Source organism: Simochromis diagramma, unplaced genomic scaffold (genome assembly GCF_900408965.1).
Source record: "Simochromis diagramma unplaced genomic scaffold, fSimDia1.1 OVJJ01000343.1, whole genome shotgun sequence".
NCBI lineage: Eukaryota > Metazoa > Chordata > Actinopteri > Cichliformes > Cichlidae > Simochromis > Simochromis diagramma.
Window position 1 is genome coordinate 15,237,488 of NW_024386831.1, and position 27,936 is coordinate 15,265,423.

General features: G+C 39.2%; 2 protein-coding genes across 3 annotated transcripts in view; one reads left to right on the forward strand and one right to left on the reverse strand.

Annotated features, from left to right (window-relative positions):
- Window positions 1-11,348, forward strand: part of stk39 (serine threonine kinase 39) — a 33,843-nt gene extending 22,495 nt beyond the window's left edge. The window contains exons 15-18 of one of the 2 annotated variants that reach the window (XM_040028172.1): window positions 4,213-4,265; window positions 4,463-4,531; window positions 4,806-4,870; window positions 9,906-11,348. In XM_040028172.1, the coding sequence (XP_039884106.1) occupies window positions 4,213-4,265; window positions 4,463-4,531; window positions 4,806-4,870; window positions 9,906-9,980 (262 nt within the window). In that variant the 3' untranslated portion in view covers window positions 9,981-11,348. Of the gene's footprint in view, window positions 1-4,212; window positions 4,266-4,462; window positions 4,532-4,805; window positions 4,871-9,905 lie in introns of those variants that run through there. The other variant, XR_005695316.1, reaches the window with a different exon arrangement.
- A 2,386-nt stretch (window positions 11,349-13,734) lies between these two features.
- The window catches only part of b3galt1b (UDP-Gal:betaGlcNAc beta 1,3-galactosyltransferase, polypeptide 1b), a 55,162-nt gene continuing 40,960 nt past the window's right edge, over window positions 13,735-27,936 (reverse strand). The window contains exon 2 of the mRNA XM_040028176.1: window positions 13,735-15,547. Coding sequence (XP_039884110.1) covers window positions 14,330-15,316 — 987 coding nt within the window. The 5' untranslated portion in view covers window positions 15,317-15,547 and the 3' untranslated portion in view covers window positions 13,735-14,329. The remainder of the gene's footprint in view (window positions 15,548-27,936) is intronic.

Consider the following 27,936-nt stretch of genomic DNA (forward strand, 5'->3'; position numbering starts at 1 on the left):
TGAACTACTTCCTCGTTTGTACTCTTTGTTCTTCTATTAATATGCAATCTTTCCTCGAAGAGTCAGTTCCCTACAAAATTTAGTTTATCTGTTCTGTAAAAATGATTTACTTTCAGCATAGTGGGACTTTTGTTTGTTGGCCTTGGCTTCATGGCGTGCGTTACATTTGCATTTTCTTATCTAAAAATTCCAGCTGGCTTCATTATCAGAAACCTCAGTGACAGCCGACAATGCTGCGTGCACCGCACAGGTTTCACCAGTTAATGGATTGCACCGGAGATTTCTCTGCCTGTCTCCATTATGTAAAATAAAATGTTCATTAAAACAATATGATCTACTTATTAGTGGATAAGCAGTCCGTGCATGTTATGATTGTACCTCAGGTTTTTTTTTTGGGAAGAAATGGGTACTCTCACTTGTTCTTTTTGTTTTTTTTTACAGTCACGTGTGTAACTTAGCTCACAGTGTTGTCACATAAAAGTGTTGTTGATGAAATGCAAACTTTACTGTGTGAATCTTCAGAGGGATATCTCCATCCTCAGTCTGCTATACAGGGATAATCCCGAATGATCCAGGTGGAGTCAGTAGACAGAACATTTTCTAAACACTCTCCGCGGGCTTTCTACAGAGGAAGCAGATTTAAGTCCGATTTTTTTTTGGGCATGTTTATAATCATCTGAAATACACGTTCCCTCATCAGCCTTGGCAATGTACACTCTCAGCTTCCACCCTGGGAAAAGAGATGCTTACATCCATCTGCTCCACCAGAATTTTTTTTCTTTTTCAACAGCAAAATGTTTTTAAAAAAGTTAATCTGACTCACAGTTAAGTGCTAGTAAATCCTGACTCTCCCCATTTCTTATGCTCTTGCCACAAACAAACTCATTATGGATATGTCTTGACCTGTTTGTGTGTGTGTGTTGACTTATGGCTCTGATCTAATCTAAAATCGGGGTTGTGGACTAGCTGGCTGAGTTATTAAACCAGACTACACACCATATTAATCTTCCCCTACATGCAGTTGTTTTGAGAGGTAGTGCTGTCAGGCCGTGCCTTTATCAGAAGAGAGCTGCTCCCATGTCACAAATGCATTTTAAAGACAGATTTCTAATGCATGGGATGCAAATGAATGCAAGCTGATGCTGCAAGAGGCTGAAAGGCACATTTTATCAATGCAGTCAAACTAGCTGGATGTTTGTTTACATTTTACTACAGTCTACAGTTGAGGCTATACTTCCTCAAAATTATAGTTGTATTTTAGAACTGTATTCTCTAATATAATATATGTATTTACATTTACAATAATCACAGACATATGTTAAACTGTGATCATGGATAAATTAGGAAATACAAAGGTTTTCTGCAAATTTCAAAGTTTCAAAGTTCTAAGGTTTTACATATCAGGATATAATAGTCATTAAGTAAATAGTCTTAAAATTGAGTAGATACAACAACACATGACAGATTACACTAAGACAAACTACAGAAGCAGTTTGCAAAAAACTAAATGCATCCTATGATTCAGTTGCTTTAGCAGCAACAACTTCAGTTTCTCATACTGCTGATGAAGAATTTTATCCCACTACCCTTTACAAACATTGAGGTTTGCTGGCATTTGTTTACGTACAGCTCTGTCAACAGTCAACTACAGCAGCGGTCCCCAACCCCCGGGCCCGGTACCGGGCCGCGAGAGTTGAGACTTGGGTGTGAAATGTGTAGTTTTCAGGGTTTTTAGCAGTTTTTAGCGTTATTTTGTTATCGTTTTTTTTTTTTTTTCATTAACTCTGTTTTCCTGGGTCTTTTCACGTGTGTTATGAATAAATCTTCTTTTTTTCGGTACTGGAACTAGATTTATTTTGTTGTATTTATCCGCGACACCTTAAAGGCCGGTCCGTGAAAATATTGTCGGGCACAAACCGGTCCATGGCGCAAAAAAGGTTGGGGATCGCTGAACTACAGTATTTCAGTTGAGCTGAGGTCTGGGCTTTGACTGGATCATGGAAACACCTTCGTCCTGTTCTTTTTAAGCTGCTCTGTTGTAGATTTTCTGCTGTGCTTGGAATCTGTTGAATTTCTAGTTTCAGCCAAGCTTGAACTCAGTGATTGCAAAGTCCCCAGATCCCTCGTCTGCAAAACGAACCCAAATCAACACTCCTCTGCCACCGTGCTGGTATGAGGGTTTTTTGCTGATATTCTGTGTTTGGGTTTCTCTCTATGACGCTGTGCATTATGGCTAAACATCTTCACTTTGGTTTGATCAGTCCAAAGGACATTTTTTCAAGAACTCTTGTGCTTTGCTCAGATGCAGCTTTGCAAACCTAAGCTGTCCTGGCATGCTATTTTTAGAGACAAATTCAGTCTTTTTTCTAATTTTACTGTCATGAGCATTAACTTTTAACAAGTTACATGAGGCCTGTAGAAACTGAGATATAGCTCTTGGGATTTTTGCATATTCTGTGAGCATTGCACGATCCACTGGGGGGAGATTCCTGGGACACCTGAATGCTCCACATCAATGAAGAGGCAAAACGTCTGCTTGTATAGGGGTGTTCATATTTGCTGATGATCAATTAATTAAGTGCAATTGTTTATCCCGACATGGCTGTTAGTCTCCCTCTTAGTTTTGTATTTAGAGGTTGTATTTACATAATTTTAAAACCTGATAAGGAAGAGATGATTCGTATTATGCGACTGTCCTACTTTCCCAAAATTATGCTTCTAAGGAAGATTTTGGTAATTTAGCTTCTAACAAAGAAACACATTAATAAATTAATAATTTTATGTAATAGCTGCTGCTTTTCCTAGGCTGTTCATTCGCTGTTATTATGCAAACTGCCTCAGTGTGATTAGCATCATTTATTGACACCTTTAATTGTGTAGGCTGCTAAAGCGGGGGGTTTTGCTATCACTGTGATTATGAGAAAGAAGTTTTCCCTGCTTGCAGTGTTTTAACATCACGTCATTGTTTTGATTCTGCAGCCCACAAGTTCACTTTTTTCATTTGACTCTTACCACTCTCGTTAGGTTTTTTTAAATGAGAAAAAAACTCATAGTATGTACTGCGCAAACGTAGAGACAAACAGACATCATTCGTGACCAGCAAGCGCAACACTTAGCACTTGATGGTATATAGGACACTGTTAGGACACAGCTTATCCACCTTAGTAGAAATGACTGAAAAAAACTCCATTACTTGAAAGAAGAATTATGAATATTTATAGAATATAAGAGTAAACAATTGTGAAATTGTTCATTATCAATCTAATAATGAGGAGTTACCATTGTGAATGACTTATTACAGAAGAGGAATATAGTGAAATATGATATGCAGAGAAACTGGTGGAGTGGATGAAACAGAGTGTTGCAGAGCAGCAGTGACACTGACATCACACAGGGAGAGAGAGACAATTTTCGGCTTAAAAAGCTGAAAAAATTGGGAGGGTGTGTTTGGTTTTTGACATGCAGAGAGCGAGGCTTGTTAAATATGCATAAAACGGTGCAGTTGCGTCTGTGTGAAGTGCCTTGCAGGCTTTGGGTTATTAGTTTGCAGCTCTCCTTAGTAAACTAAATATTGTTTGATGGGGGGGCAAATATGGTTTTAACACAATCGCTGCAGTCGTTACAAATGACGACACAAACTGGGAGGGTGAAATACAGATCTGCACGGCCACTGCATGAAGAGCACATTTATTTATTTATTTTGCACATGGTATGAAAAGCCCGACAGACAGATGAAATGACTGTTACCCGAGAAGCAGTGAATAAGAATAACAGAACAGTAGTATATCTGTGACCCCGGTAGGTCGTCGTCTTGTTTTTCGGAGATGGGTTCATATAAGGAGGTGTCCTGATGAGGTTATGTTCTCCTAATGGACTGCTTGTAACTAGAGGGTGAAGAAACGATGACTGCGTTTGCTGCAGTTTCACCCCAGCTCATAGCAGGACGGTCATTCTAGAAGATGAGATGTGCTCTAACTTTCTGCTTGCTGTTTCTACTTCTGAACTGTCTACTCTTGAAACCTGGGGGGAGTTATCTCTTCACTGTTTGATCACTTCTCTTAGATCACTGGAGGCATTTTCATTTCTGCTTTCATCCTGCTTGTTTCTAACATTGTGCTGCTCAGGTCATGTCTTCGCTCTGCTCTGCAACAAATTTAAATCTACCATTTCAGGTACTGCTCTGCAATCACATCCCCTTGTCTCTTTTTCCAGGAACTCCAAAAAGGAGCTGAATGACATCCGGTTTGAATTTACTCCTGGGCGAGGTAAGAGCTCAGCCTCAATTAATTAGGAATATGCTGTTCCCTATGTGATAATATCACCACATTAGATGACTGAATTGTTCTCTGTATAATGGGTAATGGCACTGGGCTCTGGACAGCATCTGATTCAGTCTCTAACACAATCACCTGCTAAGTGGCATGTATGAGGTCCAATATTTGTCATGTTATTCTCTCACAAGACACTGCTGATGGGGTTTCCCAGGAACTGTTCTCAGCTGGACTGGTCAATGGGCACGACGTTGTTATTGGTAATGCTGTGCCTCTTTATTCTCATAAATTGTGTTGTTTGAATACATAGCCTGCTTACTGGAAAACATCATCTTGAAATAATTTGTTAAGAGAAAACCTATTACCAGGATGAATTACATTTAAATTGGATCTTGGAATAACTAAAACTGGTTTTCTAGTCTTCATATTTACACTAGACTGCTCTTTCATTGTGGGAGCAGGAGCTTGTCCTAAAATTTCCTCAGTATAAAACGTGTTTCTTATTACTGAACACAATTGTTTCCTCTATTACAGTTGCTGCTAACCTTCAAAAGATTGTCGATGACCCAATTACCTACAAAGTACTGACCTTTAAGCTGGTGAGTTTCCACATGATTGATGGTTCATGACAGCTGCCCTGGCTTTGTCTTGGCTTGTGATGTCCAGCCATAAAGAGCTTGCTCGGGAAAGCTTTAGCGAGAACTGGAGTTATTAGACAGAAACTCTGCGTAAAACTAAAAGTTGTTCAGTTGATGATGTTAAGAAATTATTTTAGAAGAAGTGAAGGAGAAGGTTAGAGGATTGATGTTACAGAAGACATTAAAATTATTTACCCTTTTTCTCTAAATCTGGACTTGAAATGTTTGGATATTTTGTTATAGGGATAAAGTTCATTCAGGCTAAATATAACATACATTTTCACATTTATTTTACACTCTGCACACTTTGTTAGCTACACCATGCTAGTTCTGTGCTGGCTCCAGTTTCTTTTCTTCATATCGACATGATGGCATCACATAGTTGATTCATTGTTTTCTGCTGCAAATCCACGATAGGACTCTCCCGTTCCACCACATCCCAACGGTGCTATAGTCGATTCAAATCTGGTGACTATTTGAGGCCATTTGAGTACAGTGAGCTCATTGTCATGTCAAGAAACCAATTTGAAATCATTTGAACTTTGTGGCATGGTGTATGATCCTGCTGGAAGCAGCCATCAGAAGATGACACTCTGTGGTCATAAAGACGTGGTCAGAAACAATAGTAAGGCTGTGGCGTTTAAACGACACTCAGTCGGTACTAACAGGCTCATGAAAATATCCCCCACACCATTATATCACCACCAACCTGAACTCTTGATAGAAGGATTGGTCTTTGCTTTTATATCGTTCACACCAAATTCTCACCCTACCATCTGAAAGTTGCAACAGAAATTGAGACCGTTCTTTAGTCTTCTTTTCTATTATGCAATTTTAACTAACATGAGTGACACCAAGGCGTGCTCTCTTGCTACTATAGCCCCTCTACTTTGAGGTCGGACATGTTCAGAGGTGCTCTTTTACATACCTTGGTTGTAACAAGTGGTTATTTGAGTTACTGTTGCTTTCCTATCAGCTTGAAGCAGTCTGGCCATTCTTCTCTGAACCATCAACAAGACAGAGAATTGCCGCTCATTGGATATTTTCTCTTTTCTTTGGCTCATTCTCTGTAAATCCTGGAAAAGGTTGTGCAGGGAAATCTGAGTAGATCGGTAGTTTCTGAAATACCGATAAGCTTTCCATCTGCAAAGTCACTTAAATTGCCTTTCTCCTCTGATTCTGATGCTCAGATTGAATATCAGCAGGTCATCTTGACCATTTAGGCTTACATGCATCAGTCTAAGTAGATTTAATTGCTGCCAAGTGATTGACTGTTTGAATTACTGAGCAGCACTGAGCATGTATATGTACTGTAAAGTACTGGATTGTGCAATGGGCAATATATAGCATTATAGCAACATCATTGTAAAACAAAATATACGATGTACTAAAAACAAACATTCAAATGCAAATAAAAACAGCCTTAACAGATCAATAGTCAATGTTTATCAGTTCAACTTTAATAATATAACTACATTAGGTTTTGTTTTATTATCTCAATTGTGACAAAAATCCAATACAGCATTGATTTTATTTTGTGATGTATTGTTACCGTTGTGTAACGAATCCACATTAATGAGTTCTTAATGAGGAAAATACGACCTCCACATCTTCCCTTTTGTGGTTACTATAAAATTTTGTATCAAGTCTGTATTGTCTGTGGAGAGGAGTGACATGATTTGAGTAGTCAAACACAATTTCTTTTTATCAGAATTCTTTTTTATTTGTGCTCTTCACATTGTGGATTATTGTGAGTCTTTAGATGATTTTATTTTCTTTGACGACGGTGCATCTTTGTTGCACCATCTGAATACACCATATGTGCTTTTAAGAAGTCCCTTTGTGCAGTGTGACCTGTTAGAATGTGATATTAAGAAAGGAAATAATGCCAGTTTCTTTGTATTTGACAAAAAAAATATGTAAATTATGTTTTATTGACCTTTGTGTAGTTGTGGGTAAACAACATCTGTGCTTTGGGTTGCAGTATTTTACAGTGTGACCTTTCTGCCATTTGCCTTATCAGCAGGTGGACAAATCTCTGGAGAGCCAGAGTGAGAGCTGTACTGGGCATGCCATGTAGATATATGGGCATGCTTTCATTTCCACGTGTTAACTCTGCACCTCTGCAGGCAGTGCTAAATTCAGACTGCAGCTCAACTCCGCCTTTCTGAACGAATTACGAGTTACGAGGGTGGTGTCACAAAACCCAGAGAGTGAGAATAATTACCCCTGCAAGGGGAACAATTCATAACACTTTATGCAGACAATTTATGGTGTGGGTGGCACTATAGCTGCTTTATGACTGAACTGAACAAGAGATCAGAATAGACTCATGAGCTCACAAAAACGGACTGTTTTAATAACAGTGCCTCCATGGTGATTACACAACTGCAGAGCCCGAGAGTGTATGGGTGGTTTTCTCAGATAAGGTGCAAATTGGTGAAGGACATTGGATGTTGGGTCACGAGCTTAAGCTTTTCACGAGGATGGCTGGTTCAAAAAAAGGAAAATGTATTTTCTCTGAGCAGTGACACAAATTAACATGCAGAATATATTCAAATATTGCTTCAGTCAAGGGGATCTGTGCAGCCTAAAACAGAGGTGAGACAAGCTGCTGCAAGTTAAAGAAATATGGTGAATTATTGGAGGATGGTGTTTTATGTGTAATCATTGTTTTTCAGAAAGGTACAATGGGTTGCCAGGGGTTTGAGCCCATTTTCCCACCTCAGCTTTAATGAGGTCGGCTCTGATGTCGGTTGTCTCGCTTCCAATCAAGCTCACAAATTATCTCAGAAGTTGTGCATGGCCAGTGGAGGTCAGTCAGGGTTTTTTATGCTAGATTCTAAAACTATATATATGTTTACTGGCCTCAGGAGCACTGTTGTGTAGCAGCACGAAAGAGCTTTCCACAGACTAACACATAATTTTATTCTCTGCAGCTTTGAGACTTACCTTAATTGGACAAACGAAACGAAACCATCAAACACACAACACACCAGATGATATATAAATAACAGAGTCCACATCACTGATATAGTTTACTCCTAGCTACACAAACTGCTTAGCAGTACTGCTTTAATCTGATATCATGCAGCAGCCACAGCAATGATAATAACTGATAGACTATTGTTTTTACAGCAGCTATTTTTGCACAAAATAGTGGGTAAACACATGTTATTAAAGAGAGCAATACTTGTGTGCCATTAGGTAGAAAACTTTAATTAATGGGATTAACAACGTCTTTGTTAACCTAACATTTCATATCGTAATGTTCCTGTAAAAAACAAGGACTATTAGGAATTGGTCAGATGTGACTAGCTTATATTTCTTGTTCACTCTTATAATTATAACCAACCATTTGCACAAGCCAGTAATTCTAATAAGATTTTTTTATGACTGCTGATACAAGCAGTGAGAAAATTCTGCTGTATTAGGTGTTTTCTGTAAGTTCGTGAAACTTTAAAATTTCTGTGTTATGGAAGAAAACTTTATATTTCATTGCTAAGCATTGTCAGGTGTTAGTTTTTATATATAGTTGGTAGGAATTTTAATAGAGTAGCTCAGGAGCCTGCCTCCTGAGTAGAAAATGTCAATGTTGGTGACTTAGCTGCTTAGAACTTGAATTATTAGAGAAAAGCCCACACCAGTGAATGACTAATGGTAACTTTGCTAACCTACAATGTTAGCAACCGTCTCTTCTCAGTCATTTGCAGTCACCTCCATTTTAGGCTGCACAGATGTCCTTGACTGAAGCATTACTTTAATATATTTTGCATAGTAATTTGTATCACTGCTCAGAGAAAATGAATCAGCCATCCTCATGGAGAGCTTAAACTGGTGACCCAACACCCGATGGGCTCCACCAATTTGCACCTTATCTGGCAAAGCCACCCATACACTCTCTGAGGGCTCTGCAGTTGTGTAATCACCATGGAGGCACAGTTATTAATAGTCAGTCGTTGTGAGTTCATGAGTCTATTCTTATCTCTTGTTCAGTTCAGTCATAAAGTTGCTTTAATGCCACCCACACCATAAATTATCTGCATAAATTTTGACTCTTTGGTACAGAGGTCGAATCAATGATTGGCTGCAAAATGAACCCAAATTATCACCCCTCCTCCGCGGTGCTTGACTGTTGGTATGAGGTGTTTGTGCTGATGTACTCGCCAAACGTGGGGTCGTCCATTATGGCCAATCTTCTCTCTCTGGTCTCATCTGTCCAAACAACGTTGTTCCAAAGTCTAGCGGTTTGTTCAGATGTGCAAACCTAAACTGTGCTGCCATGTTCTTTTTAGAGAGAAGGGGCTTTTTCCCTTACAACCCTTCCAAAGAGGCCATGCTTGTTCAGTGTTTTTCTAATTTTGCTATCATGAAGTTTAACATTTAACATGCTGACTGAAGTCTGTTGAGGTGAGATGTAGTTCATGGGGTTTTTGCAGTTTCTCTGAGCATTGCTGACCTTGGGGTGAGTTTTCTGGGACATAAAAATCTTTCTGATGGGCTTCAAATTGCTTTGAAATGGCCTTATGATCACTCCTAGATTAATGGGTAGGCACACTTGCTTCCCTAAGACCATTGCTGATATCTTTCCTCCTTGGCATTGTGTTAATGCACACCTGAATGTTTCAGACCTGCAAACTGAAGCTCTATTTATCAAGTAAATTTGATTAACAGCCCCTGGCTTCTACTTACCCTCTTAGTTCCTATGGAAGCAGTGTGGGTGTCCTTAGTTTTTGCATCGCGCTCTGTGAAAAAATTATTTTCCACATGACTGCATGCTATGTGGACAAAAAATAATTAAGAAGCTGACGAGTTCTCAATAATAACCATTACTACCAGTTTAAAACATAGCTTGTATCCGGTGAGGAAAATTATGTCATTTTTTTTCTCATTTTGAAAATGAGTCTCAGATTTGGTTCCATATTAAACTCAGTTTCAGTAGTTTCAGCTCCCTGCTTCTGTTGATGATCCTCTGACTGTCTTCTTTCCCATGCAGGCTTCCAGCTGTGATGACACGGAGATCCCTGATGAAGTGAAGTTGATCGGCTTTGCGCAGCTCAGTGTTAGTTGATGCTCTCTTCGTGACTGCAGCAGGTGAGACAGGGAAGACAGTTCAGGGCAGACAGACTGAGGAACACTCCACCACTTCCTGCAATATCTTCCCTTCCTCACTTCCTGACTCCGCCTCACCTTCCCCGATGCCCATCTCTTCCACCACCCTCGTTAGCGCCGGCTTCCCTGCTTACTGTCCTATCTTTAAACTTAACGACATTCCACTGCCCAGCGCACAGCCGAGGAACCTAAAGGTGTACTCAGGTGGCAAAAGAAGGTGATTAAGATGTAGCTTTGAATGTTCTATTTATTTATTTCTTGAACTCATTTTTGTTTTACATCATATTACCTCTGTGTTCAGCAAAGCTCTCATTATTTATTGAAATGAGAAGGGGTTTTTTCTTCCCATGCTGATTTGTTGCCACAGTGAAAACAAATTTGCTTTGACTCACATCTCACAAACGCACTCATTCGAGAAGTTTCCCTGAGGTCTGTGTCAGAATGTACGATTACGTTAATTTATGGGAAAAAGCACATTTTCATAAGAACATAATGAATGTCAAAAGAGAATGAATTGTATTTCCATATTAAGACCTGTTTCACATTAACAACCATTTGCTTGAGTGTGCAGGAAAAAAAAAGGAGACCTGGATGCTACTGTGTATAATTTGCTGCTCTCAACAGTGTTAATGCTTCAAAATGCTAGAGGTGCCTTGTTCATTTTTCTGTGCCTAAGAAAGTAGTCGATAAATGAGACCGCACAAAGAGGGGGAACCTGCTGATTGCCATTCCACCAGTGTATTATTCCAGCAATGACACAATTCAAGTGAAGTATCTTAACTTAATGAGGCAAGCTAAAATGCACTTTTGGGCTGAATGCGTGGACCTGACAAACAGATGCTTAGCCCCGGGAGACAAGTTAATTTATGTGCTTCTGTCGTCAGACGAACACACCGTAACAGGACCTGCAGTCATATAATCTGTTCTTGTTGATGGGTTTTCAGATGCTAATCAGCAAAACACAATGGTTGAATTTCCTTGCTCTGTCCTGCTGCACTACAAAACTTTTTCGTTCCCCGAAACATCATAGTTACTAAAATGTACTGGATGACGATGCATCTGAAGATGAAACCAAACGGCAACTGCCGAAAAGGTGACGAGCCATTTGTTTGTCCAAACAAGTCCAGTAGCTCTAAATTTTTTTTTAGGTATTGAGGTGGTCAATATTAACTTCTACTAAATTCTTTATTTTATGAAGTAATTTATTGTGTTTTCTATGTACAGTTCTGTGTACCATTTCAACATATTACCCCTGTTCCTTCTGTAATCAGCTGATGTCAAGTTTCGGATTAAGAGCAACCAATAAAGAATTGCTATGATTTAAAAACAAGTGTGTGAAGTATTTTATTTAAAAAAAAAAACAAAAATCTGTCAGCTGCTATTAGAATGAACCTCCTACACTTCAATCGATGTTTGTTTGTGATTGCAAAGGAGTTGAATAATTTACCATATTTCTGCAAATATGCTTTTTAAAGTACAAATCTGAATTCATAAATATAAAATGCACAGTTTTACATTTTAGTACACAAAAAGTATAAGTTACTGTGGCATAATGTGGTACGGTATGACCAGTTGTTTATTTCTGTTAATGTTACAAACCTATACTACAGAATATCTGACATCATATAGTGATCTGTCTGGTTTTCTAGCTAAATAATAAAAAAAAAACCCTTAATGTAGACATGTTAAAAACAGTTCTTGCATACACATAAATTACACACTCACCGGCTACTTTGTTAGGTAGACCTATTCAACTTCTCACTCAAACATCTAATCAGTCAGTTGCATGTCAGCAGCAGTTATGAGCATCAGAATGTGAATTTATAAGTGACTTTGAACATGGCATGGTTGTTAGTACCAGATGAGATGGCCCGAGTATTTCAGAAACTGCTGATCTACTGGGATTGTTCTTGCACAACCATCTCTAGGGCTTAGAGAGCACAGTCTCAAAAAGAGAAAATATCCAGTGAGCTGCAGTTTTCTGGATAAAAATGCCTTAATAACCAGAAGAGAGTGGCAAAACTGCTTTAAGCTAAAAGAACGGCAACAGTAAGTCAAATAACCGCTGGTTAAAACCAAGGTACAGAGAGGAGCGTCTCTTAATGTTGGACTTTGAATCAGATGGACTAAATCAGCAGAAGACTATATTGTGTGACGTTAATGGATCCAATAAGTCTCAATTTCTGCTACAACATTTGTCGGCCCTTTAGTACCAGCTATGCTATTTCCTGACCATGTCCATCTCTTTATGGCCACAATGCACAAAGCTTGTATCATATCAAACTGATTTGTTGAACATGACAATGAGTTCACTTTACTGAAATGGCCCCCAAAGTCACCAGATCTCAGTCAAATAGAGCACCTTTGAGATGTGGTGAAATGGGAGATTCACATCATGGATGTGCCACTGAATATTCTGCATCAACTGTGTGATGCTATGATGTTGTTATGGACCAAAATCTCCGAGGAATGTTTTCAGCATCTTGTTGAATCTGAGCCACAAAAAATTTAAAGCAGTTCTGAAGACAAAAGGCGGAACTAGCAAGGTGTGCCTAACAAGTGCCGTGGGTGTATGGATTCCAGGCTTGTTCTTTAGATATTAGCTTTGGTGAGAGCTTTGGTATAGACTAGGCCTGTAACTGGTTAGAATAAGGAAGTTTTTTTTTCTGCTATTTTAAAATTTTTATTTTTTTTAAATCCCAACTTTGCTTACATTGGGAGAAGGTTGGGCTGAAGATTGAAAGAGGAAGGGGTATAGACTATGATGTAACCTACCCACTCTTTTTCTTTTCTTTTTCACTCTCTTTCCTCTTTTTATACAAGTCTAATAAATAATTGATTAAAAAAAGCAAACTGCCCTCCACAATACAAAATCTCTAAAAAAAACAAAACAAAAAAAGCCAATAAAGCTGCAATCTTTCACCACCCGCCAACTGATGAAACTGGAAGAAGGCACGGAGTAAAAGCAGTATTATAACTTTAATTATTCAAGTATTTGTTTTTTAATATAAAAAACATACAATATATAACAACAACCCCTTATGGGATAGATGGTTTCACAGTAAATGCCACATTAGCTTATAATACTACAAAACCTTTGAAAGAAAAATAAAAGGAAAAGGAAATTTGGCTGTGAGACGCCACGCTGTTCAAGAGACAATGTTCTCGATGATGTCAGAAGCAGTTCTTCCATAATTACTGATACGCCAGATACATATGATAATTCATCAAGTCGGTAATGGTCTTAGTTACAATTAAACTGATACTTGTACGACATGATGCTGCATTTCTCTTGATGCGTGGAAGAGGCTGATGAGCTGAAATAGCTGATGATATACAGCGTACATAACCAAGGCAGCAGCTGCAGTAATGAGAAGCTGATAGCTGAAACACATAATTACCTCAAGAGTGAAAATGTCAGAGTGAGAAAACAACAAAATGCATCTAAAAACTGAAATATACAAACAGCTTTCTCAGAGAAAAAGGTGGTGAAATGAGGACAAAATGTAAACAAAAACATCAGGAAAATTCGAGAAAAAAGACTGATTAACTGTGCGGGCTGATTAAAACCCAAACATTTGGCCTTATAAATTGTTTTCATGCCAAATTATCCTTTCAGCTTCTGTTAGATGATTGATAATTGACTGCAGCCTGTTTTCAGCTTTGTATGATTTAAAAGTGAGAGCACAGCATGCGACCTGGTTTCGTTTTTGTTCTAATTAGAGTTACATTTGCATTCTTATTGTAAAAGAACTCTTCTCTCACTTCTAAGAAACATTTCTGAAGTGCATCATACAAGGATCTAATCTATGGTAAGTAGATACTTTATTGATTTCCACACATTTTTTTCTTTTGGTTTGCAATCTTAGAGAAGGTCAGGCTTGCTCGGTCAGCAGCTGGTAGAGATTCAGTGTCATGCTCAAGGACACTTTAGCATAGAAAATGTTGCCGACTCAAACTGTTAGGCCACACTAATTAATGCTTAACGCTGATTGACTTAATGCCTTTAAAGAATAGTCTACATAAATTGGACCTGGAGTATATGAACAAATTACTTTCACTAACAACACCCCATTTTAATTATGCATGAGAATACACACTTTACAAGCCTCATGCATTCATTAACAATCATGAGGTGAGATATAGACGTAGATGGATGTTAATGGAAACGTCTGTCTTGAAATAGACTCGCAGCAGCCCTCTCAGTGTTTACATCATTCGGTGATAATACTTTAAATGGTGAAAAAGGCAAAGAAAAAGGGAAAAATAACATTTTTTGTTTTGTTTTGTAAGTGTCTCTCATGTCCCCTAACATCTCAAGTGTTTCTTGCTGGACATGTCATTCCAAATACGGTGCATCTCCTCCGGGGAGATCTGGTGGACGGTGATAACCCGCCTGTATCTGCAGAGGCTGTAAGCCATTTTCCAGTGATTAAAACCACTGTTCTGATAAGGGTGTATGCCCAGCTTTCGCAAACACAGTCCCACATAGACATCCTCCAGGTGCAACAGTCTTGTGTGTAATGAAGTCTTGTAGATTAGCTCAGCTACATCTGCTGAGAACACGTAGCCGGTGCCCGAGCAGAAAGGTGGGTATTTGCTTTCAGGATACAAGTCTCTGGGCATGTACCACTTGCTACGCATATCTCTAATGGGACCACCGTTTATTACGTAGCCAGTGAAATATCTCCTCCTTGGTTTGGTGTTGGGTTTCAGGAGCTTGTAGATTAGATTGTCCATGTTGACAAAGATGTCACTGTCTGTCTTCATGACATACTGTGCTTTGGGGCAGAAAGTCGCCACCCAGCGCATTCCCATCATGGTCTTGAGGGTTAGATTGTGGTAGGAATCGATAAAGTCCTCCACCACGATGTCATGGAAGATCTGACTCTCCTGTTCCACCATCTGGTTCAGCACAGGGTCCGTGTTCCTGCCCAGCAGAAAGATCGTAAGGATGCGGACGTCGCCGAAGGTCGACTCATCGCCCCAGGTCTCCCTGATGGCCTGCCTCGCATCAAACTCTTTGTGGGTGGTGCTGATGAGAATGACCAGAAAGGGCGTGACGCTTTCGCATTTCTTGGGCTCATTGATGACAAACTCAAAGGCGTGTGGGTTAAGGGGGCGGGTGCGGATGTTGTTGAAGGTGATGTTTTTATGAGGTTTCACAGTCTTCCGTATAGGCACTGACATGTGGCCAACGTACGTGGACGTCGGGCGAGTTATGCTCAAGTACCACAGAGCGCTCGCCCAGCAGACCACTGTCAACAGGTATAAACATGACACTTTGGAAGGCATTATGCTGCATTTAGGTGTGTTTTAATGAGTACGATCTCATAAGGCTTTCTTTCCATTAGTGACGTTTCACCTGGCGAGGCAGCATTAAGCTGCTCCAGCATGCGGTTTGACATTAATGGTCAGTAATGGATTACTTCAGACAGAAAGGATCGTTTTTGGATTTTAAAGCACTTTAAAACTGTTTGGACGTCCGCCTCCCTCTTTGTGACACTGCTGCTTCTCCATTTACATCTGAAAGAGAGCGAGAGAAAGAAAACATGAATATAAAAAAAGCATGTGTCCCTGAAAATCTTTAAATGAAGTTTGTTTCAATCAGCTGAACTCAGTAGAAGCATTTCCCACAGCGCAGACTTAGTTATCAAGAACAATTCAAATAAATGAGGAAATGCTGCTGAGCCACTCAAAATCACTCACTAGATGATTTCTAATTTGTATCTTTGTAAATCAAGTTGGAGGAAGAAAGAAAAGTACTTGGATGAACTCAATATCTAATAAAAAAAATATCACCGCAGCAAATATGTGGGATAAATTGCGAATCATCTGCCGTCTGGAAAAAGCAAATCATTGTCAGGCACGTTTATTTTCTGCATTGTTAAAACTCACTTATTATTCAGTGGGAACCCACATGAGTGTGAGGGTTTTGTGAATGCTGTGTATCAGGCTTGGTATAGATCGGGTGAAATGTTGTGATTGTGTGATCACGACTGTCACATTTTGAATTTCATGTATATTTGTTTAGCACATTAGTAAAAGTGTTCAGATCTCTTTTATTACTCAGGGCAAACGTAACTATTACTGATCAAGTACGACCTTAAAACCACAGGCAGATGAACTGAATAACACTTTGTCACAATGCAGTGCTCTGCTGGGAAACCTTGGGACCTGGCAGTCATTATGTAGGTGTTTCTTTAATACTCAGCATCCACTTAAAAATGTTGCGGACTAAGCTCCAGGGCAGCAACTTTCCCCAGGAGGACAATGCACCGACAAACACACCACAAACAGCCCAAGGCTAGGTCAGAGATGTTTCAGCTTCATGAAGGGACCTCGCCAACATGAGTCTGGTCATTGTAATGACTAATTGGAAAACTCTCCTACAAAGAAAGGCTTTGCACTAAGAATACCAAAGTGTGATAAAAGCAAAATGTACAACAGTATAGTTTTTAACACTATTAGATTATTACACAGTAGCAGCTTATCCACTGACACTAAAGCTCTAGTCCCCCTGAGTTGTTTATATAGCTCTTTTCTAGTCTTACTCACCACTGAAAGGACTGAAAGTACTTTAGATTACAACTCACATTTTTTAAATCATACATACAGGACTTTATACTATGCACTCCAAGTTCTTTACCCAGCTCATAGTTATGGCCAATTTAAAATAACTAATTAACCAAACATGTGTTTGGACTGTGGGAGGAAGTCAAGATACCCTTAGGAAACCCACACAGTGATGGGAAGACCAAGCAAACTCCACAAGCAAAAGCCTCAGCTGGAATTTCAAGAAATGTCATAATCCTGGGCCTGTTTGCCCAATGTTGCTAAGTTGTTCTAAATTGTGATGGAGCTTCTGAGGGTTAATGGGATATCGTGCTATTCTTGGTTTGAATATTAGTTTTTTTCACATGTTAATATTGGATTTAGCATTCTATTCTAAGTTGTATTAGTTTCCTCCCTCAGTGTTCCCCAGCTTCTTGTGTCAAGTCCCCGTGGTCTTAGAGTTTGTTTACGTCCTGTTTCTACAGTCGCGTCTCTGTCAATCTGCTTCCTCTGTGTTCGTCTCTGTCTCCCGCGAGTCTCTTTGTCTCGCCTCTGTCATCTCACTGTGTCCGTGTCTCAGTGCTAGTGAATTCCTGTTTTTTTTTTTTTTGCGTGACAGTCACTTGTCCTGTGTGTGTCGTGTTCAGTTTTGTTACTCAGATTTAGTTCATCTGTGTTCCCTGGTGTATTTAATCTCCCTGAATTCCTTGTGTGTATTTAAGCCCTGTTTCCTTCTGTACATTGTCGCAATCTCCATCATTTTGCGTGTCTCCCTCATGTTTAAATCTCCTAGTTGATTATTTATTCCATTCCAAATTTCCTAGTTTGTAATTTTCCTTTAAGTCCAGCAATAAAGCTGCTTTTTTCAGTTCAGTTCTGCTTCAAGTCCTGCACATTGGGTCTATGCCTCAGCCTGCCACATACAGCGTTTGTTGAAAAGAACCCTCCTGCTGTGAGGATGTGAGGTGACAGTATGGTAGAAATATCAAGTGAACTGAGATGGAAGAAAAAAAAACATATATGAATCTGTCCTTAGGTACAGCACACCTGTATAAAATTTACTTCACGGGCACCAATACGGCTTACATGGTTGAGTGGGTGACCCACATATCAAAGATAACTGCAGAGGCAGAGACTATTTCCCTTCTCCCCACTTTACTGTCTACTCTCTGCACTACACTTAAGAATAAAGACTGAAAACGCCAAAAAATACAACTTTAAACATTTACTTCAGGACATCCGATCACTTTTTTTGTCTAAGCAGACAAAACAATAACACCTTTCATTCACTTTATTACTGTAACCTGAATTAAATACTCGTGCCTGCATATCACTGAGCAACAGATCTTGTGCAATAATCTAAAAGACAGCATTTTCAGCATTCAGTACATCATCCCAGTGTGGAGGTTGACATTTCACAAGAGTAGAAAAATGCCCTTTAAAAAAAGACAAAACAGAAAAAACTCAACCAAAAAGCAAAAGTATGCTTTACAATCTCTCTTCTTCTGGGGCTCAAAAGAGCTCTGGGGTTGGCAGGATTCTGCAGCGCGATATGGTGGCACAAAGGAAACACTGTGCCATGATAGGACCCTCCCCTGGGATGCCCCCTCCCCTGTTTTGTTCTGTGCTGCACAGCTATACAGTCTGCCTGCCACAGATGTCTTTCGCTTGTTTATTTTCTGAGCAGTCATTCTGCTGCATGGACGCTGAGATGGAATTTGGCTGTCCTTTTGCGCAGGTGGCTGAGCTCCCTATAAAGGATATGTTAACATGTAGATCATGTCTCACAGCTTTTTGAAGCTCTCGCTGACTTTTCTTTTTGTTCAAGGTAGATCACACTACGCATTTCACAGGAGAATGGCCTAAAATGCAGTAAAGCCCTATATACCCATCTTCAAAGCTGGAAAGCAGTGTTACGGCGCCAGATCCGCGGCCCCGAACCGTAGTAAGGAAACCTCTGGCAGTTACTTGAAGGCTCCGTGACTTGCTCGTAGCCAGGTGTTTTGTTCCAAAAAGTGATTTCCAATGTTTCCGTGTATTTTTATGTGTAATATCTTTACGTATGTTGGTAAATAGACTTCGGTGAACAGCGTTTACAAAGGGGTTATATATAGAGTTAAAAAATTATCTGTTTTTTCAAGTATCTTTACAACTCTGTGTTATTGTACTTACATTATAACCAATCCGGTCCTTTATCCCCACTTAAAATATTTTTACAGAACTATTGTAATATTTGCTGCCATTTCTGCTGTCCTCTTGGCCAACTTACTCTTACAAAATACATTTTTAATGTTAATGAGATTTTTTTAACTGCATAAATAAAGGTTATTTAAAAGTCACTGCCAAAAACTGATTGCGCCTTCTACCTTGTTACAGGAATGTTGTTTGTGGCTCAGTGTGACTTTGTGTCATCCATGAGGGATGCATTTGACACATGTTTCATATATTATAGCCCAGCAAGTTGCTTATAGCAGTTCAAATACGAGCAATCACTTTTTGGCAAATACCGGAAATCAGTTTTTGGCAGACAATCACTTTTTGGCACAACCAGCAACTTGCTTACTGTACAAGTCAACTCCACTAGTGAAAAGATGGAAAGAGGCGTGGGAAAACTGCTTCACCGAACTTTATTTCTTCTCCAAGGCACGAACACCGCGTACAGTGGGCTGAAAACAGTTTACTCACAGCGAGCATCACCGACACACTCTGGCTGCTGAGGAAGTTTTTATATTTCTTTTACTACTTTTCTTTACATCCCTTTTTCTCTCTCTCTTCACACACCCACACGGGCGGTCCCGCTACACACATCCCGAATACATTTCCCATCAGGCTTCACCCTTAAAGGGCCATGTCTGTAACAGCAGCCTGAGCAGACAAATATAGCCATAATGACATGACTTTAATTCCATTTACCAATAGAGCGTAATTACCTGCAGTCTATACCCTCATACAAAAGGTCTCTGTTAGACTAAAAGACAACTGAGCCACAACAAAGACCACACTTGCAAAACAATGTATTTTCCTTTGTAGAAAATAATCTATCAGATGAATTAGTGCTTTAAGGAAGATAAGCCTGTGAGAAATCGGCGCTATAAATGAATCAATAACAATTTTTTTTGTTTAAACTCTGTGTGAGGGAAAACAAACTGTAGACAAACAGTGTCACGAATTGGATATTATGGTCAAAAATGAATGTTTATGATATAAACAAGACTTTTACAAAAAAAAAAAAAAACCAAAATGCAATGATAAAAAAGTAAAATTAATTTATAACGCTGTTTATTCTGTATATTGTTTTCAGCAAACTAATTAAATTTATGCTCAAAGTACAGGTGCATGCAGGTGGCAAAAGAGGTTGCAATCGTAGTTGTTCAAAAGAACAACTGCACAGTTATTTACAATATGCACTTTATTGACACAATAACAGTTATCGCCAATACACGGCTGTGTTGACATCCCTACTTTATAGGGGCAGATCATCACTCCGAGGCCATCTTAAAAAATGTGTTTACTCCTCACTTTCCCCTTGTGTCTTCCAGCCAAACTTATTTCTCACAATATTGGCCTGGTCCTCTTGTGAAATCACTGTTATATCTCATTGGATTTACAGTGGTAAACAGTTGTTCCCTTTAATAACACTTTACTCAGACACGAGAAATACACAGAGGCGTCAATATGTTCTCATCCCAGAGGAGGGATGAGGGTCATGCACAGGGAAGACAGTATAACAAGGCCAGGAACGAGGAATGGCTGTTTACTCTGGGGCTAATGACGCAGTGAAAACAAAGAGCTGCACAAACACAAGGCCCATGTAGACTTGCTCAGATGCATAATATATATCACAGCAGGCTGATAGAAAGCTGACACCTGAGTCTGATACCTTAAAATTTTATTCTCCAGACTGAAGCAAAGTCTACCAGACAAATGAGGCAGTGATTATGTGATTGTTCATTTCGCTGTAAAGCATAACCTCCACCGGCTTTTCAGAATAAAAATGTCTAAGCTGGTCTGCATCTCTTACATACCTGCACAGGATGAGATTAAATGACTAGTAAATCTGTCCCTGAGTCAGACTGATACGGGAGAAATTGCTTTTTAATACTAGTGAAAGAGTCAGGCATGAATTTAGGATTCTGAATGGCAAAACAAAAGAGACTGAATTTTATAATGCCTTGTTGCTCTACGGTTTGATAGTGTTTTAACCAACTGATAAATCACTTGTGTAATGATGATGGTTGGGATGATTGTGCATCATTTAATCCACCTTTGTGGCTGAGATTAAAAAATATATATGTACAAACAGCCAGTTTTCTTAGCTTGTAGTAAACTGCTGCACAGGTGATAGGCATGCAGATGTTAGGCCTGATTGTTAAACACAATCCAACCAAAGCACAATCTAATCTTAACGATCTTAATGAGACCCAGGGCAATTATATGCTTTCTGCTCTACTGCAACTTCTTCAGCAACAGTTTCTAGAGAACATTTTGCTTTCATAAGCTAAAGTGGTAAGATAAATATTTAATAAAATAAATATTTTAAAGAATCAGAGTAAAATGCAGTATATATAGTATGCTTTCCTACTCAATAAACCCCAGAGACTGTTATAAGACTGTTGTGACATGATGCTTAAAAGTCATTAACAAACTTAAGCATCCACTTGTAACTTTAACATATATTGACAGATTGTCCTACAATTATGTTTCTCAAATGGTTGCTCGAGGAAGTGATCATATCAAGGTTGACCCTGGAGAGGATCTAATGCTTTTATTTAGATTGTAACATAGCCCAAATGCACAGCAAAAGTAAAAACTACATAGAAGCTTCTCAAGGTGAACACAGAAAAAAAAATTGCCAGGCATGCAAGTACACTATATACACCACATACACAAAGAAATGGGACCACACGTGATAATCTTTCAGTTCAGGTGCGTTCAGTCCCATTACCACACGCATATAAAATCAACCTGGCCGTGCAGTCGGCCTCTACAAGCATTTTGTGAAAGAATGGCTCATTCTAAAGAGCTACGTGAATTCGATCATGGTACTGTAACAGTTAGTTCAAAAAATGTCTTCCCTTCTTCCCTCTGTGATCAGCAGTCAGTGGTTTTATTGGAAACAAGGAGGCTTTACAGTAGAAACCACAGCAAAGCGGCAGACAACCTTAAGTCTAGTAGTCTAGTAAGGCTCTGCTGATTCAAATCTCCTCTGATGTTAACATCAGCACAAAAAACCTGTGCTGGGAGTTTCATGGCATTGGTTTCCATATATGAGCATCTCCTGCAGGTATGATACAGTATAGTGTATAATCAACTGATCTAACTGACTAAAATTGGACTAGTCTAAAGCAGCATTTTAGGCCTTAAAGCACCTGCCAAGTTTGAGACAAGGTGTCCGACAAGGTATCAGGTCTAATGATAATAAAAAAATGTATTTTAATCATGGGTGAGATCAGGATCCAATCACTGTACCAACAATATGAAGAAAAGTAATATTGAAGATGATGAGCACCATCTTTTAGATTCACACAGTTTATCCATATGAGTGAAGCCATATGTGAGTGTCTCTGCTTTTGTTTCTCTTGCTATAGCACGGAGCAGAGCCTCCAAGTGCGTTCCCAGACCTTTGCAGCGCTATTATTTCAAGCATTCTCCATAGCATAGGATGTCACACTGTCACAAATGAAATGTCCCATTCTGTGTGAACAGATTGGCCCAGTTGGCAGCAAGATGGTAAAATAAAATGGTCTATAAGGAAGGAACAGGTGCACACAGCTTCGTGTTTAGGCACGGAACCTTTAGGACACGAAGCACGACAGAAACACAACAGGGAGGGGAACGGAGAGGGTGGCGGGGGGCATAATTAGCCTATACTACCAGAAGAGATTCAATTTATCGTGATTTATTATATCGCAACCAGTAAAATTGTATGAGGAGCAGGGCACAAAGACATTCATTCATCAACACGACATTTCTTTCTGCGAGCGTCTAGGTTGACTGTTTGGTGGACTAGTTTCTAAAAAGGGCTATTACGCACTCCTCTGCACACAACAAAAATGTTTTGATTCATGGCCCCGTGACCATCTGTAGACAGGTCTCTAAAGTGTTTTTCCAATACCGACGTCTCAGAGCTAATAGATTGCCAGATTGAATTAACTGGTTCGTACAAAGCTGGAGTATTAAGGAGGGCCTGTGCCAAAAATTTAAATTGATTACTTTGGGTTTCATTTGACTTGACACTTTTTGAAAATTGCTAGTTATACTTTTAATGATATGTCATTCTAATGGCAGGACTTTGGACATAATAATATTATAATACATGCTTTACATTTTAATAAGAACATGCTCCTGCTTCTTATTTATTGTTGGTTTTATGAAGGTTGGACTCTCCTTGTCCTGACCTGGCTAGTAACAAATTAAATGATACAGCTAATGAAATTCTGGTGACAGGACCGCCTGATGAAGCGGAGATCTGAGAAAAAATAATACGACTATTGTAGCACAGCAAGTGGTAAAACCTTAAATCTTCCCGCCCAGCAGTTTATTGGCAAAAGCCACATTTGCTTGCTTGTAACTGAGACTTCATCATCCTTGGAAAAAATGGAAGAGTGACCATGCACTCGTTTCAGGACTATTTATGTTTTCCCCAATTGAACCTCCACATTTTATGAGCCTTTTTTCTGGTTTTATTAAACATAAATCAAGCAAAAAGCTCCGCTGAAAAGACTTTTTGTCAACTATAACACTGGAACCCTTAAACATGAATGAGCCTATAAAGCTTTTTCATCACTCCGTCTCTATAAATGTTACATTGCAGAAAACTGTTGTGTACTGTAAGAGCTGCTCTTCTGGAAACACAGATGGCTTTAGTATATCAAGGGAGAAAACACAGACCTCTACTGAATAATGTGGCAACAGCGATGACAACAGGCTTTAAATAAAACCACTGAATATGTAGAGCCAGTTCATTTATTTTCTTCATGTTTTTATGTTCTTTTTGCTTTGCTAAGCTAGCTTTCCTGTTTTGATGCTAACAGATAAAGTGCATACATTATGAAGTTGTAATCACTCATCACGGATCATTCTGAACAGCAAGTTTGATATGAAATGAAATCACATAACTACAGGGAGTGCAGAATTATTAGGCAAATGAGTATTTTGTCCACATCATCCTCTTCATGCATGTTGTCTTACTCCAAGCTGTATAGGCTCAAAAGCCTACTACCAATTAAGCATATTAGGTGATGTGCATCTCTGTAATGAGAAGGGGTGTGGTCTAATGACATCAACACCCTATATCAGGTGTGCATAATTATTAGGCAACTTCCTTTCCTTTGGCAAAATGGGTCAAAAGAAGGACTTGACAGGCTCCGAAAAGTCAAAAATAGTGAGATATCTTGCAGAGGGATGCAGCAGTCTCAAAATTGCAAAGCTTCTGAAGCGTGATCATCGAACAATCAAGCGTTTCATTCAAAATAGTCAACAGGGTCGCAAGAAGCGTGTGGAAAAACCAAGGCGCAAAATAACTGCCCATGAACTGAGAAAAGTCAAGCGTGCAGCTGCCAAGATGCCACTTGCCACCAGTTTGGCCATATTTCAGAGCTGCAACATCACTGGAGTGCCCAAAAGCACAAGGTGTGCAATACTCAGAGACATGGCCAAGGTAAGAAAGACTGAAAGACGACCACCACTGAACAAGACACACAAGCTGAAACGTCAAGACTGGGCCAAGAAATATCTCAAGACTGGTTTTTCTAAGGTTTTATGGACTGATGAAATGAGAGTGAGTCTTGATGGGCCAGATGGATGGGCCCGTGGCTGGATTGGTAAAGGGCAGAGAGCTCCAGTCTGACTCAGACGCCAGCAAGGTGGAGGTGGAGTACTGGTTTGGGCTGGTATCATCAAAGATGAGCTTGTGGGGCCTTTTCGGGTTGAGGATGGAGTCAAGCTCAACTCCCAGTCCTACTGCCAGTTTCTGGAAGACACCTTCTTCAAGCAGTGGTACAGGAAGAAGTCTGCATCCTTCAAGAAAAACATGATTTTCATGCAGGACAATGCTCCATCACACGCGTCCAAGTACTCCACAGCGTGGCTGGCAAGAAAGGGTATAAAAGAAGAAAAGCTAATGACATGGCATCCTTGTTCACCTGATCTGAACCCCATTGAGAACCTGTGGTCCATCATCAAATGTGAGATTTACAAGGAGGGAAAACAGTACACCTCTCTGAACAGTGTCTGGGAGGCTGTGGTTGCTGCTGCACGCAATGTTGATGGTGAACAGATCAAAACACTGACAGAATCCATGGATGGCAGGCTTTTGAGTGTCCTTGCAAAGAAAGGTGGCTATATTGGTCACTGATTTGTTTTTGTTTTGTTTTTGAATGTCAGAAATGTATATTTGTGAATGTGGAGATGTTATATTGGTTTCACTGGTAAAAATAAATAATTGAAATGGGTATATATTTGTTTTTTGTTAAGTTGCCTAATAATTATGCACAGTAATAGTCACCTGCACACACAGATATCCCCCTAAAATAGCTAAAACTAAAAACAAACTAAAAACTACTTCCAAAAACATTCAGCTTTGATATTAATGAGTTTTTTGGGTTCATTGAGAACATGGTTGTTGTTCAATACTAGATCTTCTACTATGAAATAAAAGAGTTATAAAATATGATTTTGAAATTAAAAAGCTTTGAAAATTAAACTTTGTAATTAAAAACTTGCTGCAACAGTGGCACAGAAAAACATTGATTTTACAATATTATGTCTTTTTTCTTTACAAATAAAATGTCACTTTGGGTTCACCTTCTCTTAATATAAGATAAGATAACAGAAGAAATACATTGGCATACATTGGGGAAGTTGCATGCTCTAATTTGCACTCATCTGTTTGTTTATCAGGTACAATTATTCATCTGTGAGTTAATGCAAATATCCAATTTCAGAAACCGCAGATCTGGGATTTCCCCACACAACCACCTCTGGGGTTCACAGAGAATAGCCTTAAAAAAAATATCCAGTACGCAGCAGTTCTGTAGATGAAAGTGCTCTCCCTGTTAATGGCAGAGGAGAATGGCCAGGCTGCTTTGTTCTGATAGGAAGGACTACTCTGACCACAGAAGACCACACCGAGTGCCTCTCCTGTCAGCTGAGAAAGGAAACAGTTTAAACAGGCTCTACAAAAATGGACAACTGAAGATGAGCCCTTTAAAGCCTGAACCATGAAATAATTGCCAGAAATTTCAATATTTATTTTCTTTTGAAAAAAGTGTGTATTTATTCAACCTTCTGATTAAATGAAACAAATAAATAAATATTAATTTGAATATGTGAGTTTACATTTTTATAGTATTTGTTACTTTTTTGGGGCAAAAAAAAAATCAGTGATCATGTAGAAGTCTTAAAAAACTCACAAAAACTCATGTATCAAATATCACTTGGTTTTAAAGAGTTAGAAGAATGTTGCCTGGTCTGATGAGCCTTGATTTCTGCTCTAACATTCCGATGGTGGAGCAGAACTTGGCATTGGTCAGGGGTTCAGACTTTTAATTGTGTGGGGGATATTTTCCTGGCACACTCTGGGCCTCTTACTACAACTTACGTGAGTATTGTTGCCGACCCTGTCCGTCCCTTTATGCTCACAGTGTACCCATTTTATGATGGCTACTATCAGCAGGATAATACGCCATGTCACAGAGCTCAAATCATTTCAAATTGAGATTAGAGAGCAGCAACCAAGACTCAGTCACTGAACTGACCTGGTCTCTGTGTCCCTTATCTGTTAAATAAATCTATAGTGTGAAAGCCAAAAAATCAGTTTCACCTGAGGCTAAGCGAGCTGATGAGCTCCTGCAGGTCAACCTCAGTGCAATAACTGCTAAATGAGGTGTCAGGAACTGATTTTTAACCCTAAAAAAACCTTTTTATTTTTGTCAAATAACAAAGTATATACATGCATATAGCAAATAATACATAGAGGGAGAGGATTTAAAATCAGATGAACACAACAATCAGATTCTCTATTTTCCACAGACTCTCGCCTTTATTGCTTCCTGACTGAAATATTAGTGGGATGCTGTCATTTGCATATTTTATGCTTAGGGCTTCATCTAAATTGTGTTCTGCTATTATAGCAAGCCAAACACTGGGGGGAAATCTATACAGGCAATCAAATAAGTGATGCAACATTAAGCTGAATGAAAACTTTTGATAAATTCAAAACATAAACAGGATTCACTGTTACTTTATTCAGAAGAGGAGAGATAATATCGTATGGGTATATTCTTAACTTGAAGTAAATGAATATATTAACAAATACTAATAAGACTAACTGATGATGATTAAATATACAATGTAAATGAGAGCTTGTTTTAAAATTTGAGAGGCAGAAGACACAAAACAGACAGGCGGATATGTGTTTTTCCCCATCTGCGTTATTAAGCTACCATTCCACTGGCTTGCTCCAGGTGAAATTACCAGCCTGTTTAAGCCGGCAACATTCACGGTGGCTGACTTAATCAGATACCTTATTTTGTCTACGTCTGTCCAATCTTGAGAATTAAAACTGCTCAAAATTAATTGGCCATCAGCAAGTGTGATCATCTTTACAAAAGCAGATGTTTTGTCAGTTGTCTGTGCTGGTTTGGAGCATTTACGTGTGTACTAACGCAATGCCAAGGACAAAAGACATCAACAAAGATGTTCGTGAAACAACTGTGGCTGCCTATCAATCTGGGAAGAGTTATAAGGTCATTTCCAAACAATTTAAAGTCCATCATTTCACAGTGAGCAAGATTCACAAGTGGAAGCCATTGAAAACTGCAGCCAATCTTCCCAGCAGTGGACGTCTCAGCAAATTCACCCCAAGGTCAGAACATGCAATGCTCAGACAGTCTGCAAAAAAGCTCAAGAGTTACATAGTAAATGTTAAAATTCAGGACAATAAAATCTGAAAAGATACTGAACAAGTATTCTATGTTTGCAAGGGTTGTGAGAACAATGCCTCTTTTCTCCATAAAGAACACAGAAGCATGGCTTAAGTTTACAAAGCTGCATCTGAACAAACCAAATGACTTCTGCAACAATGTCGTTTGGACACACGATACCAAAGTGGAGACGTCTGGCCATAATACAGCACCACATTTGACAAACTCTAAATATCAACTGTCAACCCTGGTGGTAGAGGGGTGGTGAATCGAGATTGTTTTGCAGCCACAGGACCCTGGCACCTTGAAAACTTTCTTTTTCACATGACTATGTGCTGCGAGACAAACAGAGCAATCATAGTAACAGCAAGTAACCCTGTGCCCTTAATTATATTCCCGTATTGTTTGCCATTATTGCATGATGCTCGGGGTGGC